The sequence below is a fragment of the Chiloscyllium plagiosum genome, chromosome 23 (assembly GCF_004010195.1).
Source record: "Chiloscyllium plagiosum isolate BGI_BamShark_2017 chromosome 23, ASM401019v2, whole genome shotgun sequence".
Lineage (NCBI taxonomy): Eukaryota > Metazoa > Chordata > Chondrichthyes > Orectolobiformes > Hemiscylliidae > Chiloscyllium > Chiloscyllium plagiosum.
The window spans coordinates 10,980,739-10,999,160 of NC_057732.1; the positions used below are offsets into that span (position 1 = coordinate 10,980,739).

The 18,422-nt window shown below is 42.6% G+C and overlaps 1 protein-coding gene across 13 annotated transcripts in view; it reads right to left on the bottom strand.

Annotated features, from left to right (window-relative positions):
- Positions 1-1,252: 1,252 nt before the first annotated feature.
- Positions 1,253-18,422, bottom strand: part of arhgef39 (Rho guanine nucleotide exchange factor (GEF) 39) — a 187,086-nt gene continuing 169,916 nt past the window's right edge. For 3 of the 13 annotated variants that reach the window (XM_043713500.1, XM_043713503.1, XM_043713502.1), the window contains exons 6-12: positions 15,328-15,398; positions 14,731-14,859; positions 11,892-12,121; positions 9,958-10,046; positions 5,176-5,308; positions 4,928-5,031; positions 1,259-2,726 (exon numbers count right to left, since the gene is read on the bottom strand). In XM_043713500.1, coding sequence (XP_043569435.1) covers positions 2,669-2,726; positions 4,928-5,031; positions 5,176-5,308; positions 9,958-10,046; positions 11,892-12,121; positions 14,731-14,859; positions 15,328-15,398 — 814 coding nt within the window. In that variant the 3' untranslated portion in view covers positions 1,259-2,668. Of the gene's footprint in view, positions 2,727-4,927; positions 5,032-5,175; positions 5,309-9,957; positions 10,047-11,891; positions 12,122-14,730; positions 14,860-15,327; positions 15,399-18,422 lie in introns of all 13 variants that reach the window. The other 10 variants (XM_043713508.1, XM_043713506.1, XM_043713507.1 and 7 more) reach the window with 5 other exon arrangements.

Below are 18,422 nucleotides of genomic sequence, written 5' to 3' on the forward strand. Positions count from 1 at the left end.
ACATTCCAGGGAAAACAGCCCCAGCCTATTCAGCCTCTCCCTATAGCTCAAAGCCTCCAAACCTGGCAACATCCTTGGTAAATCTTTTCTGAACCCTTCCAAGTTTCACAATATCCTTTCTGTAGGAGGGAGAACAGAATTGTTCTCTGTCTTGGCCAGTAAAGTCAAGTATTCCACATGCTTTCTTAATCACAGTATCGATTGTCCCAATACCGTAAGGGACTGCTCTACATACACAGCAAGGTCCCTCTAATCTTCATTACTTCCTAGAGTCTGACCATTCACTGTGTATTCCCTTGCTTTCTGTGTCTTGCCAAACCTCACACTTATGCAGATTGAATTCCATTTACCACAGATCATTCCAGCTATATTCTCCAGTAATCTAAGGCATCCCACTAATTTTGGTATCATCTGCAAACTTACTGATTGACATGCCGAGATTCAATAAAAACCGAAATAACTGCGGATGCTGTAAACCAGAAACCAAAACAGAAGTTGCCAGAAAAGTTCAGCAGGTCTGCAAACATCGGTGAAGAGAAATCAGAGTTAACGTTTCAGTTTGAATCACAAACAGCAAGTGCCCCCAACACTGATCCCAATGGAACCCTGCAGAACTCAGGGTTCAAGTCTTAAAAATAACCATCACCCTCTGCTTCCTGCCACTCAGTCAATTCTGGATCCAATTGGCCACAACTCCTTAGATCCCAAGAGGTCTTACCTTCACTATCAGTTTCCCATGCGGGACCTCGTCAAAAGCCTTGCTTAAGTCCAAGTGGACAATGTTGAATGTATGCATCTCATCTATATGCCTGATTGTACTTTTCAAAAAGGTAATCAAGTTGATCAGACATGACGTCCCCTTAACAAAACCGTGCTGACTGGTCTTGATTAATCCCTGCCTCTCCAAGTGCAGATTAATCCTGTCTCACAGAACTGCTTCTGAAATTTTGATACTGACTGACTGACCTGGAGTTTCCTGGTTTATTCCTTGCTTCCTTCGTGCATAACAGTACCATACTGGTTGTATAGAAATATGCAATTTTATCGAAGCATCGCAACCAATAGACTTTTCTGTTTGTTCTGGAGACTGTACCAGCCTAGCAACATGACCAGCTGGAAGACATTAACGTTGATCAAGTAATTACAACAAAACCAGCTATTCAGCATTGAACTTTCTCAAGGCTTGATCCATTTTACCTGTTCAGTTTATAAGAACAAAGGCAGGAGATGGAATTACACTTCCCAAAATACGGTTTGAACAAGTCGCAAATGACTCAATAAAATCTTGCTGAATGTAAAGGGTTCTCCTGTTGCAAAAATTCTTAGCCAAAAGATTATTAAACATTTAATGTAAATTTATTAGCCATTATTATGCTTTGCAAATTATTCATTATTCTGACAATCACTGAGGCAGGATCATTATACAATTAGGATGAATAAAATCGGTGCGAAAATTGACAGCACATAAAGCAATTACTCCATTAATTAAGACTTGTGTGTGGCGATTGACGAGTATTTACCCTGGCTCTCAGAATGGACACTTAGAGACTGCTTATTAAATACAAGTACATTTGGCATTTTCAATGGGACAAACCAAACTCTTTTTTCCAAATGTTTGAATTAGTTCCTCAACAGAACAGTCAGAGGCTACACGATGACAATGTCAAGTAATTAATCAAAAGCTTCACTTGAAAAAGCTTCCAGTAATTGAGTAAATGCTACTGTTGAAGTGCTGTAAATGCAGGTCAGGAAACCCGAAAAGCTCGGTATGGGATGAGCATATAACCCCGTGATATGACAGCAAATTGAAGCTAGCCAATACTTCACTTGACTTTCTCTTCAAAACTATTGTCAATGGTTCGACTCCAATTCTGCAAAGGTGGGAGCAAAAGTGTAATGTTCAACGACAGCTTATTGGCATAAAATAGACAAGTAATACCACACCAACTTCTGATTATAGTCTCAGCACATCATTCTCCATGTGGAGCATGTTTGACCTGATTTCAAGACCCAAATGTTCCCCGATTTCCAGACTACTCATCTCCAAGTTCAATGGGATGCTATACACCTTATACCCTTTCATAACCAAATTGATTCATGCTTGTAACTGGGAGGGTGCATGGGAAATGCAGCCCGGCCATCCAAATTCCTGTTAACTGGGACATTGCTTAAATGGGTGACAGAAACGTTCTTCTTTCCCTTTTTTGGGTGTAACCAGCAGCAAAGCAGCAGCACAGTACACAGCTCCTCCCAGATATCCGGGCAGGAGAGATTCAACCAGGCAGCAACGAAGCAAACATCAGAGAGCCCTGAAACGCTCAGTGCTCAAGGCCCAGTCTGACAGGTCAGCCAGGAATGAACAGGGAAACAGTACGGATATTAAGACCAGCTGCCTGGTTACCCCTCACTCCCTCTCAGCCTTCCGGCATGGATCGGGTACAGAGTCCCAGAAACAAAAGCATCGGAATCAGTAGATTCCTGTTGACTCAGGTCAAATTTTTCAGTTCCTTCCAAGCCGTCAATTCAGCTTTCAACTTCTGCGTTATTATTTCAAACTTGTCATGTGATCATGATTGTGAGGAACCCATTGCATGCTTATAATTCCAAAAATAAACAGAAGCCCTCCTCGCACGTGATGGAGGTCAGTCCTTGCTGCTCCACAATCATGTTACAGAATGGTACAGTTGGTGCCCGTCTGCTCCACGCTGGGACCAGCATCCTCGTGCCTAGAAAAGTCAGAGAGGCGTTCCTTAGCAAACATTACTCAGAAAACTGTGAGGCAAACTGTTAAAAATACATCAGACCTCAGGAAGTAGGAACATTAGGCCCCTCGAGCCTGCTCTGCTCTTCAACAGGATCATGGACAATCTGACATTCCTCACAGCCACTTTCCTCATAAACCTGTGATTTCTCCGACTGATCGAAACCTGAGCCTTAAATATACGCAAGGCCTCTGCCCCTACAGCTGTCTGTGGCAAGGAGTCCCAAAGGCATGCTGCCCCCTGAGGGAAGGAATTCCTCCTTTTAAATTATTCTGAGATTATGCTGTCCAGTAAAGGGAAATGTCCTCTCAGCATTTACCCTGTCAATCCCCTGAACAATCCTAAATGCTTCAATGAGATCACTTCACTTTCTTTTCAATTCCTTTAGACAGCGAACCGAGCCTCAGACTATTTGATCTTTGCTGATGAGACAATTCCTTCATCACCAGGGATTATTCCAGCGAACCTTCTCGGATTTGCTTCAATGAAATGATAACTTGCCTTCAATAAAGGGACATCAAAACTGCTCCAGCTGTGCTTCCACCAGCACCTCGTGCAGTAAGACTTCCCAACTCTGCTACTTCACTCACCCCTCGAAATAAGGGCCAACATTCCAGTCGAAAACAGGGTGCATTGGGAATAGGAGAGACTCAAGGGAATGAGATTCATCTGGGCGGCACAGTGGCTAGCACTGCTGCCTCACAGCACCAGGGTCCTAGGTTTAATTCCAACCTGGGCGACTGTGTGTGGAGTCTGCACATTCTCCCAGTGTCTGCGTGGGTTTCCTCCGGGTGCTCCGGTTTCCTCCCACAGTCCAAAGATGTGCGGGTCAGGTGAATTGGCCATGCAAAATTGCCCAGAGTGTTAGGTGCATTAGTCAGAGGGAAATGGGTCTGGGTGGGTTACTCTTCGGAGGGTGGGTGTGGACTGGTTGGGCCAAAGGGCCTGTTTCCACACTGTAGGGAATCTAATCTAGTCTGGTTTACCAGTCATTGGTTATTCGGTGTCCAATGGCTCCAAAGGACTGATCACCTTCACACATTGCACTCCATCTCCCACTTCTCACCTGTGGGCTTTAATTGAGTGCCGAGTAGGGGAAGGTATCACCTCAGCCTGACATCACATCCATTCATGTGAACTTCCACCGCTGCTAACATTGAGGAATCCAACATTACAGCCTTCCCCTGCCATCCTAATGCAGTCACATTAAGACCACCCTGATGGTGAGAGAGATCAACTTTGCGTGGGTCTTTGGGTAGAGAATGGCTCAGCCTCTCTCTGGGTTAGCTCAAGCCATGGGGTTGCAGAAGTCAATGAGGGGAATTCTGGGCCGGATGGAAGCAATGCACTTAGCCTCACAAAGAGGACCTCATCTTAAAGCCGCTAGAACAAAATCCAGCGGAACGACTGGTTGCAGGGCATTAACTCAGAGTCTCACAGCATGGAGACAAACCCTTGGACCCAAACTGGTCCAGGCCGACCAAAATATCCATCCACGCTTACCTCTTTTCTCTGCAATTGTCCCACATGCTTCTAAATCTTTCCTAACCATGTATTTGTCCAAATGTCTTTTAATTGTTGTCAATGAAGCCTACTCAACCACTTCCACTGGCAGCTCATTCCATATGTGTACCACCCTTTGCATAAAAACGTTGCCCCACGGATTTGCATTTATTCTTTCACCTCAAACATTAAACTGATGCCCTGTAGTTCATGATTCCCTACACATGGGAAAAAGACTCAGTACACTCACCCTATCCATGCCTGAAAGTATGCTAATGTTAGAGATATAGGTATACACGGGAACGGGGAGCAGTTACGAGTGACAGAGTGGGGGCGGTGAGGGGTGACAGCGTCGGGGCGGTGAGGGGTGACAGTGTGGGGACGGTGTTGTGGACCTTAATAATGGATGAAATGTGGATCTGTGCATTTTGGAGACATCTGGTGGATATATTGACAAAGTGCAACATTGCCTTGAAATGCTTAAAAATTCAGAAAGCCTTTCATCCAAAGAATTTGTTTCAAGTTGAAAAGAGCACCAAGAATTCATGAGTGGGATGTCGGATCAATACAACAGTCAGAGTATCTTCAGAGAAAGGGCAAAGCAGCATACGGTGCAGCGATACACAAACTTTCAAACAAAGCTTGGATTTCCAACACACTACCTCATTGTGGAGTTTGTCTCCAGTCGGATTCGCTTCACTGCTGTCCCTTCATGTATCGGCTGGCTGTTTGCATTCATGTCCTTTACCTGGCGTTGGTCACTGTTCTATCACAAGAGGAGGAGGAGGAGAAGGAGATTAATTTTAATATTGCACTGCCTGTGCCACTCAGTTACTCACAACCTCCCTTCGGTGACAATGAATGCACCGGCAGCTTTTGGTATCTTCCAACCTCCGAAATGACTTCTTACCAAGCTTCTCTTGTTTCCACTTTGTGAGGGGGTCAGGTAGGTTTCCTCTGGTGTTGTATTTCTGTCCGACCGTAAGGGTCTCCTTGCTAGATTATCCTTCCTCAGTACGAAGACAGACCGGGACCTCAACTGTCTGTGAGATGACAAGGAGTAGAAAAGTCCAGTCAGTAAACAATACTTCATCTCTGCCTACTGAATCCTGCCAAACACACGATAGGCTGCTGAGGACAATTTTAATGCAAGTTTCAGGTAGCATATATTCAGTCACCATATTCAGTTTTGGACGCCATCGTCAGTTCATGAACCTTTAATTTGAAAGGTCAAATCACACAAGGCGATGAGATGACTGAGTAAGGTAATGGCTCTGAAAGGGTTAATGCTGAAGACTGCATTAAGCTCCATCCAATCTGAAAATGGAGCAAGGACTTGGGTGGGGAAAGGCACAGTTGGTTCTTGAAGGAGACACACGCATCAAAGCCCCCTCATGGTCTTTGTAATTACATTTACCTTAATAACATGACTTGTACCTAGTTACTATTATGCAGTCAATGACATTTTTTTAAGACAAAAGCCTCTTCCTATTTGACTATGTTGTGGGCTTTCTCTGCCAGATAAGACAAAACAGGCTCAACCTTAGCAACAGATGATTACCAAGAATCCAGCTAGCTCATACAACATGGTGAGCAGCGGTGACCGTCCCCACCATTACAAAGCCTATATAGGCCGAAGGTCCAAGTAAACATGCTTCAAATTTGACTCCTGAACTGGGTGTCCACTCTGAAAGGCAGTCACCCTTCCCTTATGACTGAATCTATTACAATACTGGAGTGACTCCTCTGTTCGAATACAGTGCAATGGAAATATTGTATTGTTCACTCTGAACTTCCTTATGATAGGAAAGACTCGAGAATTGTCATGGAATTGTCAGTCTGCACACTGTCAGGATCTCACTAAGGGCTATGCAATCACATGATGATTTTTTGAAGTGCAGTCACTTGGTTTTGCAGGGTAAATGCAGTAATTCCAGCTAGTTATTAAGATGAATTAGTCAGATGTTGTGATGATGGTTGGATGATGATTGGGACTGGAAGGATGTCACTGCTTTGCATGAAATGTTGCAAGTCAGCTGAGAGGCTAAACTGAGGTCCCATCCGCCTACTTGAGCAGAGATCTCACGGCATTGTTTCAGAGAGGAGCTGTCGGGTCAATATCTGTCCCTCCATCAATATCACAAAAACCAATACTTGATCATTGCTGTTTGTGAGCACTTGCAACTACTTTTTTAAAAACTTCACTCATGTGCTGTGAGCATCGCTCACTGAACCAGCATTTTATTGCCTGTCCATAGTTGCCCTCAAGACGATGGTGGTCAGCTGCCTTCGTGAACCACTTTCTAGTGATCGCTGCAACTGGATGACATGCTCCAATATGTCAGAGGGCAATTACTGGTCAATCACATGAGTCTGGAGTCACATGTTAGCCAGACCAGGGAAGGATGGCAGTTTTCTTACCTGAAGGACATCAGTGAGTTGTTAGTGGGTTTTTACAGCGATTTGACAATAAATTCATTGTCACCATAAGACATAGTCGACATCTATCATGGTGGGATTCAAATTCACATCTCCATCATATTATCTTGAGGTCTCCTTACACATCAGTCACTGAAAGCATGCACACAGGTGTAGCAAGCAGTGAAGGTGGTAAACAGTATGTTGGCCTTCATCAAGAGAGGATTCGAGTGCAGGAGCAGTGATGTCCCGCTGCAATTGTCCAGGGCCTTTGTGAGACTGATTTGCGGGAGGGCAGGACTGACATTTGAAGAGAGACTGGATCAGTTAGGATGAGAGTCACTGGAGTTTAGAATCATGAGGGATCTCATAGATATCTATAAATTTCTAACAGGATTGGACAGGGTAAATGCAGGATGGGTGTTCCCAATGACAGGGGATCACAGTCTTAAGGATACGGGGTAGGCCATTTAGGATTGAGATGAGGAGAAATTCCTTCACCCAGAGAGTGGGGAGCATGCTGAATTCTCTGTCACAGAATGTGGTCAAGGCCAAAACTTGGAATGTTTTCAAGAAGGAGTTAAGATATAGTTCTTAGGAAATGGGAAGAAAGCAGGAACAGAGTACAGAGTTGGATGATCAACGATGATCATACTGAATAAGGGAGCAGGCTCCTCGGGCTGAATGGCCTCCTCCTGCTCCATTTTCTGTTTCCGTGACAATAATTTGCCAGCTTTGCCATGGCCACCGCATCCTGAGAATGAAGAGATAATGAAACTGCAATCAGCTGCCCAGTTTTAAAATCTGTTTTATAAGTTTTGTATCCTGGGCTGCACTCCTTGCTGACATATGACTGGGCATTCTGTGATAGAGGGGTGGGCAGCAATGCAATTATCAGTGGGCTGGTCTTGTCAAGTATTGCCCCCTGCTGGGGAGAGCTGCATTGCAGTTACCAATGTGGCTCAGACTGGCCTATTAAGGCTAATAGGAGCAAAGCCCTGGGTTCAGATAAACACAAAGTCCAAGGCTGTAACCAAGCACTGAACACAAGATCTTCACATTGCTCCTGAAAAGTCAAGGTTTACACGTAGTGGTGGATCACTGGCACCATCTCTGACAATCTTTGGGCTAAACTAGACCTGCAGATTTTCAGATAAGCAGAAGGAAGTAACAAGTGTGGGAGTGATGGGAGGAGTTTACAGGATAGCTGGTGGTTGGATGGTGCCCAATGAAAATTGCTCCTACACAGAAATACCTGGAATGATGCAGAGAACAAACAAGGAACAAACTGATCCACCAAAGTTGATCACAGTAGCCCCTTTCCCAACAAGTGACTCATTTTGTACACACCACACAACTCCTGCTGAAGATGATTGCTAATGAGCAACATCTTGGGACATACTTGACCTCCTTTCCCTCCATTAATAAACATCGTTCATCACCTACTCTTCCAAAATTTAACTCTGGCATGCAGAGAGGAAGATGGTAACTTGGAAACATGAAGGATTCAAATTCACAGCCAATAAAAGAGACTTAAAAAGGCATCTCATAGGGGAAGAGACTGTCACTGCAACTATCTCATGGGAAAGACAGTGGCAGCTGAAATGTGCCAAATAGTATTGCTCCACTTAGTGAATTCACACAGTGAATTCCTTTCAGGATTTGAGGGGGGGTGGGGAGCAGACTAGTGTAGGGAAAGGCATCAACCAGTATACGTGAGTGACCATCCAAGAGCAGCAAGGCTGTGAATGATCAGCTAATCATTACAACTTCCTTGATGTGGATCTCAAACCCAAATTCTAGGTACTCTAGAGGGGAGTCAACCCAATTAAGATAAGCTGCCACAGCTTGCATGTTGCAGCTGTTAAACAGCATTTAGACCAAATACTAATTTTATAATGTAGTTATAAATGGGGAAAAAATACAATAATTTCTTCCTAAACACAGCAGCCAGCTTTCTATAAAACCCCAATTTACAAGAAGAGTTGGTTTCTCTGGTTTTCCTCACAACTTCAGGGATGCCAAGAAAATCTTTCATAACCATTACATGTCACAATTTATTTCAGAAACGACGCTTTCTGACCTTAAACAGGGAAGAGTTTTGTTTTAAGAAAAGGATTGAATTGGGCCAAGCGAGGGGACTTGGGAGGGTGAGGTGTGGATTAAGCCATCGATCCCACATGCCCATTCAAGCATCACTCTGAAAAGGAGAGCACGGACTGGGGAACTGGTGCTTCATTCTCACTGTGCTTATTCAGGGCAGCTCCTTTGTGGGGGATGGAGGGGTGGAAGTTGCTGGCAGCTTCTAATTCAGCGAAGCTCTGAAGGGTGCAGGATCACGAGACGATTTCCTTTTTGAATATCGTGACCGCTCATCCTGTGCACAGAGAGGAAGTTAACAAAGGACTACAGCGTCTTTCATGCTGGTCGAATTAAAGCTATCCCATTACTTGCCTTTAGTCCGTGGGGCAATCATGTTTGTGATAATCAGTAACGAGAGGCTGTTCAAGTCAAAATAATATTGCTCCCAAATTAAACAATAAAATACTACTCACAGTCAACTATGCATCAGCAGGAACAAAAGCATTTGGCACTCCAGAGGTTAAAAATATTTCTGTCACTCAGCAAGACTGTATTAAATAAAACATTAATTAACTGTAACTGTTCTAGGCCTTAAGCAAAACTTCCAAGGTCTTGCTAACCGTGGCTAACAGATGTTCTGACAATACCATCTTTAACAAGGCAAGTAAAGGGAAACTTTTAACAAGATGCTCTCACTCATGTAGCCAATCTGCTGCTTTACGCCCTGTAGTGTGCATTTTATAGCAGGCCTCGTTCAGGTGGAAGGGTTATGCAGCCTGAGAGTGGATCTGCTCAGGGTTCAAACTGTGACCCTGCCAGCAGTGATACAGCAGGGGTGACCTCAGTAATGACCAGTGCGCATCCACCACGAAGCTGGTCAGTGCCAGCTGATTAAACTTTTAGCAGCATCCCCTGCGCGATAAAGGGCAAAATGACAACATTTCCCCATCGTCAATGTGTCTGTATAATAAACTAATTAGTAAACCACACAGTCTGTGGAGCTTTTAATGAGCACTATCGGCTGACTTCTGTAATAATAACCTACGTCTGGCCCCTTTTGGGATTCAATTAAGGGAGAGACTGTCATACGCTCGGTCTGGCTGATCAATGAATCCATTCCGACCTTTCGTCGGGAGCACTCCACAAGGTCAGTGGCAGCAGCAAGGACGGCCAACTTGCCAAAGCAACGTACCCGATGGCAGCAGACAGGCACCGGTACCAGTCATTGATGTCCTCCTGGTCATTCGACATCACAAGGAGCTTCTCCTCAGGAAAAGTTAGCTAAAGGGCAGATTTAAAAAAAAACAAAAAGGCTGATTTGGATTTCACTTCTTCCACTTCAAAGCAAGCTTTTCTGTTTAAAAAGAGAAACTTTTACACAGAACCCAACAGAAATTATGTCTGTCAATAAACGCAAAGTCCTTCAATTTATTCCTTCTGTAGATCCTCCATCATGAAATATTCAAAACCATTTAAGAATGCAATAGCACGTTATCATCAATAACCATCATTGACGTTTTAAACGTGTAGCTAAGATTAGTTCCATCAAATAAAATCACCTGTCTCTCTCTCTCTCTCTCTAAAGGCAACAACGTTTCTTCATTAAAAAAAAATCAAACAGCAACTTTGCAACTTATGCGGCTGGCTTAAGAAGCCAACAAATCTATAGGAACATTGACTTTTGACTGATAGATGCTTGGATTTCCTGGCCACAGACTTCATTAAAACACAACAAAAGGTGACACCTAAAACGAAGGTAAGGACATGGTCAGCTTGAAATGAGGAAGTATTTTTGGTGCAAAACAATTTGCAATGCAGAATTCAAAATGAATAAAGATTTCAAATGCATTGTCATCAAATGCATTATCTAATTATGAAGTTCACTGAATAGGCCAAGTGTAACTGTTGATAATATTAGTTCCTTCCCTTCTGGGAATACTTAAGATTTATGCACAAATAGATCCAGCCTCTGTGCAAACACAGCAATTAAGAATTTGTCAAGGAAATTTGACTCTCTGGGACAGAAATTACATTGTAAGACACAAACAGTAGTGCACCAGCATTTGTACTGGGCATAATTCAAGTTGATTATTTATACATCAAAAGGTGTCTGCAAGTTGCAATCTAAAATGAAAGAACCAGCACATTACGGATTGCAGAAGCTACTGAATTATCTTTCAAATCTGAGACAGAAACTGGGAGATACTTTCATGAGGCATTTCATTTTGCATATAAATTGGAGCGAACATTGTACGTCTGAATTTACTGCTGTCAAATTTAATTTCTCTTTAATTCTTCAAGCTAAGATGCAAGTGGCTCACAGTGCTCGCTGCAATTTTCAATGCTTACAGGTAGCTTCCAGATTGATAATCCGCCTTTGAGAGAGGGGGGCAAAGAAATGAACATTGAATATCATTGCACTATTACCGTAGATGAATTTTGCTTTACAGCATAATAGGATGATGAAAGGCCAGAGTTATTAGAAAAAGCTAACTACTCAAATGAAGTGTTTGATGGAATTGGCAGTGGCACACTTGAACACATAACCAGCTCCAAATGTTTAAGATTTCCTACAGGTGAAAATCTGAAACTTAATGCATTTTATTGTCAATATATACCTTTGATAAAGTTAATAAAATTACTCCAATCTATTTGTAACTTCATGCCGTCTACACTTCAAGATTTCATCTACTAAAATTAATATCTAATGATGGTTTAATGAATTAAGTGGCTAAAAGCTACTTCGACAGAGACATGCAGAGTTATTACAGCTAGTTAATTCCCAGAGTTGATTGAATTTGACCATTTGGAGCTATCTTGTAATAGAACAAAGAGTGTTTAATATAATCACATGACTTTATTTTTGTCTCGTATGCAGAAGAGCAAGCATACTCACGGAAATTTCTGTAAGATGATTGGTGATAAAATCAAAAAGAATTAATAGTAAATGTCACCAAACGGACAGATTTGATTTAACGCATGCAAGGAAGGAGAATGGAACTTGGGAACAAGGTCGACTGGTTTTTGAGTAGGCAGTCATTGATCTCGAAATCTACAAAGACAATTGAATTTTATCCATGTGCAGTGTGGGTCAATATTAAGTGCACGCTAAAAATTAAGACTTACGTTAATAAGCCCCCCCTGACTCTTGGTGTGTCCAAAGACTTTCTCTACGGTGCCCTCGATCAAGGGATAGGTCTTCTGCCAGGCAAATTTGTCAGAATGCACCGGGTGGAGTGGGTGACAAGGCTTGGCCATCAGGAGGATGTCAGAAAACAGGAAGAACATTTTGTGCTTTAAATCCTCACCCTTAGAAGGCACAATTGTCAACCAGCCCTCTCGAATATATTTCCTTCCTGTAGCAGCAGAAGGGAGGAAAGTTGTTAAAAACAAGCTTTGTGCCAAGTGCAGGAAGTAGAAGGATCTTAGGGCTCTCCATCTGTAATTTCATTGGAGAATTCAGGACACCCACTATATGCACCCCCTTTCTTATTTAAAAAGACTTCTCAAGTTCAGCAATCACCAGGCAAATTCTCATCAACCAATACAGTTGATTGCATCAGATCATACTTTTGAGTATTCTTAACCACTGTCAAAACAAGAACAGTGAAACCTGCTTCTGTGAAACATATTGCCAAACGATCTCTAGCTTCCCACTACTAGATTCTGCAACTGTGCCAAAAATTTCAGAACCGATCCTTTCCCATAACAATAAATTGTATTTACATAACACTTTTCACAACCAGAGGACATTCCAAATGCCAAATCACAATGATGTACTTTTATTTTAGGTCAGCTTCAAATATTTGGTAACAATTTTAAATGCTCTTCAACGCTCACAATCCAGCTTTTGCATGAAGTTTTATAAGATGGCAAAGTACAAAACACAGCAAGAGCCCGCACACTGCAGTGTGATAATGAACAGCGACAGTGTGTTAGTAACATTTGTTGAGAGAAAGACATTGATCAGGACATAAAGGAGAATACTCTATTCTTCAAAATAATGATCTGGGATCTTCCACACTTATTGGCAAATGCAGATTGGCGTTCAGATTAATATTCATTACAAAAATGGTACCTCTGACAGTGCAGCACGGCCTCAGTACTGCACAATTAGTCTAGATTGTGAACTGAAATGGGTGGTGAACCCATAACCTCACTCAGGTAAGAATAGTAAGAATGAAGCTAATGTGACTCCAAGTGTTAGGCTTTCGTTTAACAATTTTTGTAGGTCAATAAAAGATATCCTGTGCTTATTGAATGAAGCATGCACTTTCAGAGAGTGCTAAGCAGAGGTACAGGTATAATACATGAGCTCAGATTCTCCAAACTGCAGCTTTCACAAGGTAGAGCTATCCCCTGGTGGAACATGACTGTTGTGTTATGACAGTCAGAGAAAGGTTACTGTATAGCGCAAGGACATTAACACTGTGTGACTGCTATTCTGTTTAAGCACTTGCACCTCCTCTAGTACACTCTGAGAATATCTAGAGATGGCATCAGTTCTGTGCAGTAGACATCAACAATCCTGTTGTCATGAACTAAAAGATTTGTGTAAAAGCGTAAGCAGCAGCTATGGACCAAACCGAATCCGTGAAGATAAAGATCACACACAAGTTACACTTGTGCTGATGCTGCCTTGATTTAGCACATTCCCATGTCCATTTTGGAAAACTTCGTGCAAAAGCTAGATTGTGAGCTTTGAAGAACATTTAAGATTGTTAGCAAATATTTGAAGCTGACCTAAAATACAAGTTTGAGATTAAACGACCATTTTTGAATGAAATGAACAAAATTAAACAAAAACGAAACAGAGCTTCCAAATGTAATGCTACAGAATATGAAATTTCTCTGGACTCAACCGTAGTGTTATGTTGCAACCCAGAAATTAACATGCACAGCTGCAAAGTTTTAGCCAAAGTTCCCTTTTTTAAAAAAAAGTGTTTCGAGATCTGAATGCAATGAAAACCCAGATTCTCATTATCAATGATTCATTGCATACTCAAAGAGTGGTGAGCCTGTCCATTATTGCCCTCCCTGGTACTTTATGCAGGACTTTGAAAAGAGAAAGTTCAAAGAGCAAGACTTTCATGCTTCCCCTTCCATGTCAGACACTTTCAACTTGCGGTATCAAAGTCAAACTCAGCAGCTGTTCAAAAGGCTGTGGGCTTGCAGGGGGCAAGGACAGAGCAAAGGGTTGCGTTGCCAAGTCTTAGAACTTCCCAGCAGTCATACCTTACAGAAAAAGGTAAAAACTATAAAAATTAAAAAATAAACAATGTTGAACTGCTGTCACAGATAAAGCACTTGCCTTTGCTCAATATTTTCCATATTTTTTGGAGGGGGCAGTGGGAAGAGGGGGTGAGGATCTTCTTTGTGAAAAAATAAGTATAGTCGTCTCTTAATATTAAATCAGATGAGAAAATTGATATTGAGAAATCCCAGAGAAGTTGGTTAAGAATACTTAAGAAGTGCCTACTAACATCTAATAAAAGCTGCCTTCTGCATGCCGGGTATTCATCTCTCTCTCACGCTCTCTCTCGTCTTTTTATCTGCCTGCCCACAAGATTTGGAGCACCATTAATTGGTCCTCAGGGAAGTTGACAGGCCTCCGCTTTCATGACTGGGTTCTTTGTGCTTTTTACACAAGTGGGTATCTCTGAAGAGAAAAACAAAAGGAGAAAGTCTAGAGAGTGGGGGGGCGGGGGAGCTGGTGGAGAAATAAAAGGCCAAAAAAAAAGTATCTTCGATAATCTAGGCCCAAAAGCCTTCAGTGTTCACCAGCAAGCCAACAAATTAAGTTAAATCAATTCCTTGAAACCTGCAACCATTTTGCACTCCACCACGTCATTAGGGATCTTGTAATCATTCTAGTCACTGCGGATTGCGTTCTCCTGCATTCCTGCAACATTCAAGGTTATTCCCCCAGAACTATTAAAAGGAATAATTGATCACAAGAACTAACCTGAAGCTAACACCTTGCTCCACCTTCCTTTTAGCATTTTCTGCACTCTCAACATCTGCAGGTGGTTTTCGTGGCTCCGGGCCCGGTCTTCAACGTGCCGAGAAACTTCAGAAACTGTTTTTACCGCATCTGATGTTCACAAAGGGGCAGCGTAGGCATTTTAAAAAGAGGACATTGGCTTCCAGAAAAAAGAAATAGACACCGCGCGCAAGCACTGGATTCACTGAGTACAGGGTGAGATTGTTATTGCTGTGCAAATAATGAAACAAAAAAAGTGATGCTGTGCAGTAGGTGCAATTCAGCACCCTAGAGAGGAAGCAGGACAAGCTTGGAGTGCGCAGTCTGTGATTTCCCCTTATATGTGAGCTTTTGAGCATTTTTAATCATTTACTTTATAAGTATTGTACACAGTCCTCCTCTGGTAGCGAGAGTGGTATATAGAGCTCCTCACTGTAAAAGCTGATTGATAACTTTATGTATATCCACTTTTAAATCTGATGCATAAAAGCCACACCATCAGATTTACGGAAAAGCAGATCTCTGATAACATTTAACTGCTATGATTTCAGAATACAGGGAAAGAATAGTGAATCTTACTTGTCAGCTGTTGAAATTCAGGACTGTCAGGGCTGGTGTTTTCGATCAGATCTCGCAACAAATGCTTGTACCTGAAATGAAATTTGATGTCTTTTTTTTAATGAGGAAACAGTACTTTCAGTTGCAAACTATAGAAATGATTTGTTGGCAAAATGACTAAAACATCATGGAACTAGGTGCACACTTGTGTTGCTAGTAAAGCAGATGTTGAAAAGGTTTTTAAATGGAAAGAGCAGCGAGGAGCAAGCCAGTTTTGAGCTGGGGTGGGGGTACAGCTTGACATTCCTGTGGCCTTGCAACTTGACGTATGATAGGAGAGACAGAGAGCGAGCTGGCAAAAGTGAAAGAATCCTCTGTACACCTTACCAAAGAATCTGGTACTCGAATAAGAGTCTGAAGAGAGCACTGAAGAGTGAACAGCAACACAAGCCTGGGTCAACCTGAAAAGAAATGCCGAAAAGCCGCTCCCAGTCCTCCTCCCTCTCTCACTACCTGTTATGGGCCCACTTGACAATCAACATTTGTTCGCATAAACCTCCAGCGCACCCCATCCATTTTGTATAATATTTCCTTGAGGATTTCAGATAGATGCTTGAATTTCTTTTCAGTGAGTGCAACGCTTAGAGAATGGGGAACAATTTATTTCCTGCATTTTTCCTGTCACCGCTGTCACTGCCGCCCCCCCCTCCCACCACCACCAACTCAGTATCTTCCACATTACTTCAGACCTGTTGAAACAATTCCAGTTACACTCTAACCGGCTTTGCTGCTTCACAGAAAGTAATTGTAAAAACCAAAGGCTCTAATTATTTCTCGACTTTATTTCACTTGCCTTGAGCTGGCAGGCCAGGTAAAAGTGAGCATAAGGTGCCTCTCATTAACACTGGCACTCGGCCTTCAATGTCAATGGGAAACTGCTTTTGCTGGAGGTCAAATAGGAATGAGCTCATAGCAGGGGGATCAACAGCTGTAACCAGAACTATCCTTCTGAAAACAAGGCTAGAAATTCAGCAGGACTGATCCTTTGCTCCCAATACAAACGTCCCCACTGACACTGGCACAGGTCTCGACAGTTACAAAGAGATGGACGCCTAGTGTTAATGCCATTGGGGCTAGTAACCTGGAACCCCAGGCTACTACTTTGGAAACATGTATTAAAATCCCACCATGGCATTGGCTGAATGTCAGTTCAATTCATAGAGCGAGAATTCAATAGTGACCATTAAATAATTATTGATTTGTCATAAAAGCCCATCTTATGGGGGTTCAGTGGTTAACTGATTCTGGCCTTGGGAGACTGGCTATGTGGAGTTTGCATGCTCTCCCCATCTGTAGGTTTTCTCTGGTTTCCTCCCACAGTCCAACGGCGTGCAGCTGAGGTGGGAAATGCAGGGTTACAGGGATGGGGTGGGGAGTTGAACTTGAAGCTACACATGAACCCAAACCCACAGTTGATTCTTAACTGCCTTCAGCCTGAGGGCAGTTCAGAATGGCAATGGCTACATCCCGTGAAAAAGATAAAGATTTACAAATGTTGACAGCTGTGGAGGTGTCACATCCAAGTAGAAAGGAAGGACAAGGGACATGGACATTGGATATGGCATATTTGCCAAAGGTGGCATATTTCTCTTGCGTTTAGACACTTTATAGTTATATAGCATGGAAACAGACCCTTCGGTCCAACCAGTCCACGTCAACCATAATCTCAAACTAAACTAGTCCCACCTGCCTGCGGTTGGCCCATATCCCTGCAAACATTTCTTATTCATGTACTTATCCAAATGTCTTTTAAATGTTGCATCCACCACTTCCTCTGGAAGTTCATTCCACACACAAATGACTGTGTAGAAAAAAATTGCCCCTTTTTAAATCTTTCTCTGCTCATCTTAAAAATATGCTCCCTAGTCCTGAAATCCTCCACCCCAGGGAAAAAGGCACCTGCCACTCACCATATCTACACCCCTCATGGTTTTATAAAACTCTGTAAGGTCATTGTTCAACCTTCTATGCTCCAGTGAAAAATGTCCTAGCCTATCCAACCTCTCATAACTCAAACCTTCCATTGTTGGCAACACCTTGGTAAATCTCTTCTGAAGCCTCCCAGCTTAATAATATCCTTCCAATAGCAGGGTGACCAGAACGGGACACAGTGCTTCAGAAGAGTAAAAATCAATATGTTAAGTTTTCATCTTCCTCAATTGTTGAACGTCTGCTGCACAAACAAATCTGAAAATAAAAGCTTTGCACACGCAGAACATAACCATAGGTGCTTCCTTTTTCAAAGTCTACAGGCAACTTCAGAGTTCTGATGCACAGGTACTAAGGCACTGTCTACAAGTATATAGAGAAAGCAATGTACACTATTTACAAGATGCACTGCAAAACTTCACCTTGCTTGCTTAGATAAGACCTTCCAAAACTATGACCACTTCCATCTCGAAGGACAAGGGGGGGCAGAGACATGGACCTTCTTCATCTGCAAAGTACGTTTCCGAGGGTGGTGGTGAGCTGTTTCCTTGAACCTCGGTTTTTTTAACACAGTCATTTCCTTCACTTTCTACCTTACTTTCAGCTCTCCAATGTTGGCAGGCTGCTTCAAACATCCCACCTCATTCGGTTCTCAGAGTCTTTTAGAAGTGAAGTGTCCAAACTGCACTATTTTTTCAGATCATTCTTTAAGAGATATAGAGTGGCATAGATAGAGTGGATAGCCAGAGACTGTTTCCCATGGCGGAAATGGCTATCATGAGGGGGCGTAATATTAAAGTGATTGGAGAAAGGTTTAGGGGAGATGTCAGAGGTAGATTCTTTATAGAGAAACTGGTGGGTGCTTGGAATGCACTGCCAGCGTTGGTGGTAGAGTCAGATACATTAGGGACATTTAAGCAACTCTTGAATCGGTACATGGAAGATAGTACAATGAAGGGTGTGTAGGTTAGTTTGATTGTAGAGGACGATAAAAGGCCAGCACAACATCGAGGGCCGAAGGGCCTATACTGTTCTATGTTTTCTAAGAGAAGTCACAGACTACAGGCAAACAATGCTTTTCTGTCATAAACACCTATAAGCTTTCTGATGACAAAAAGAAATAAGAT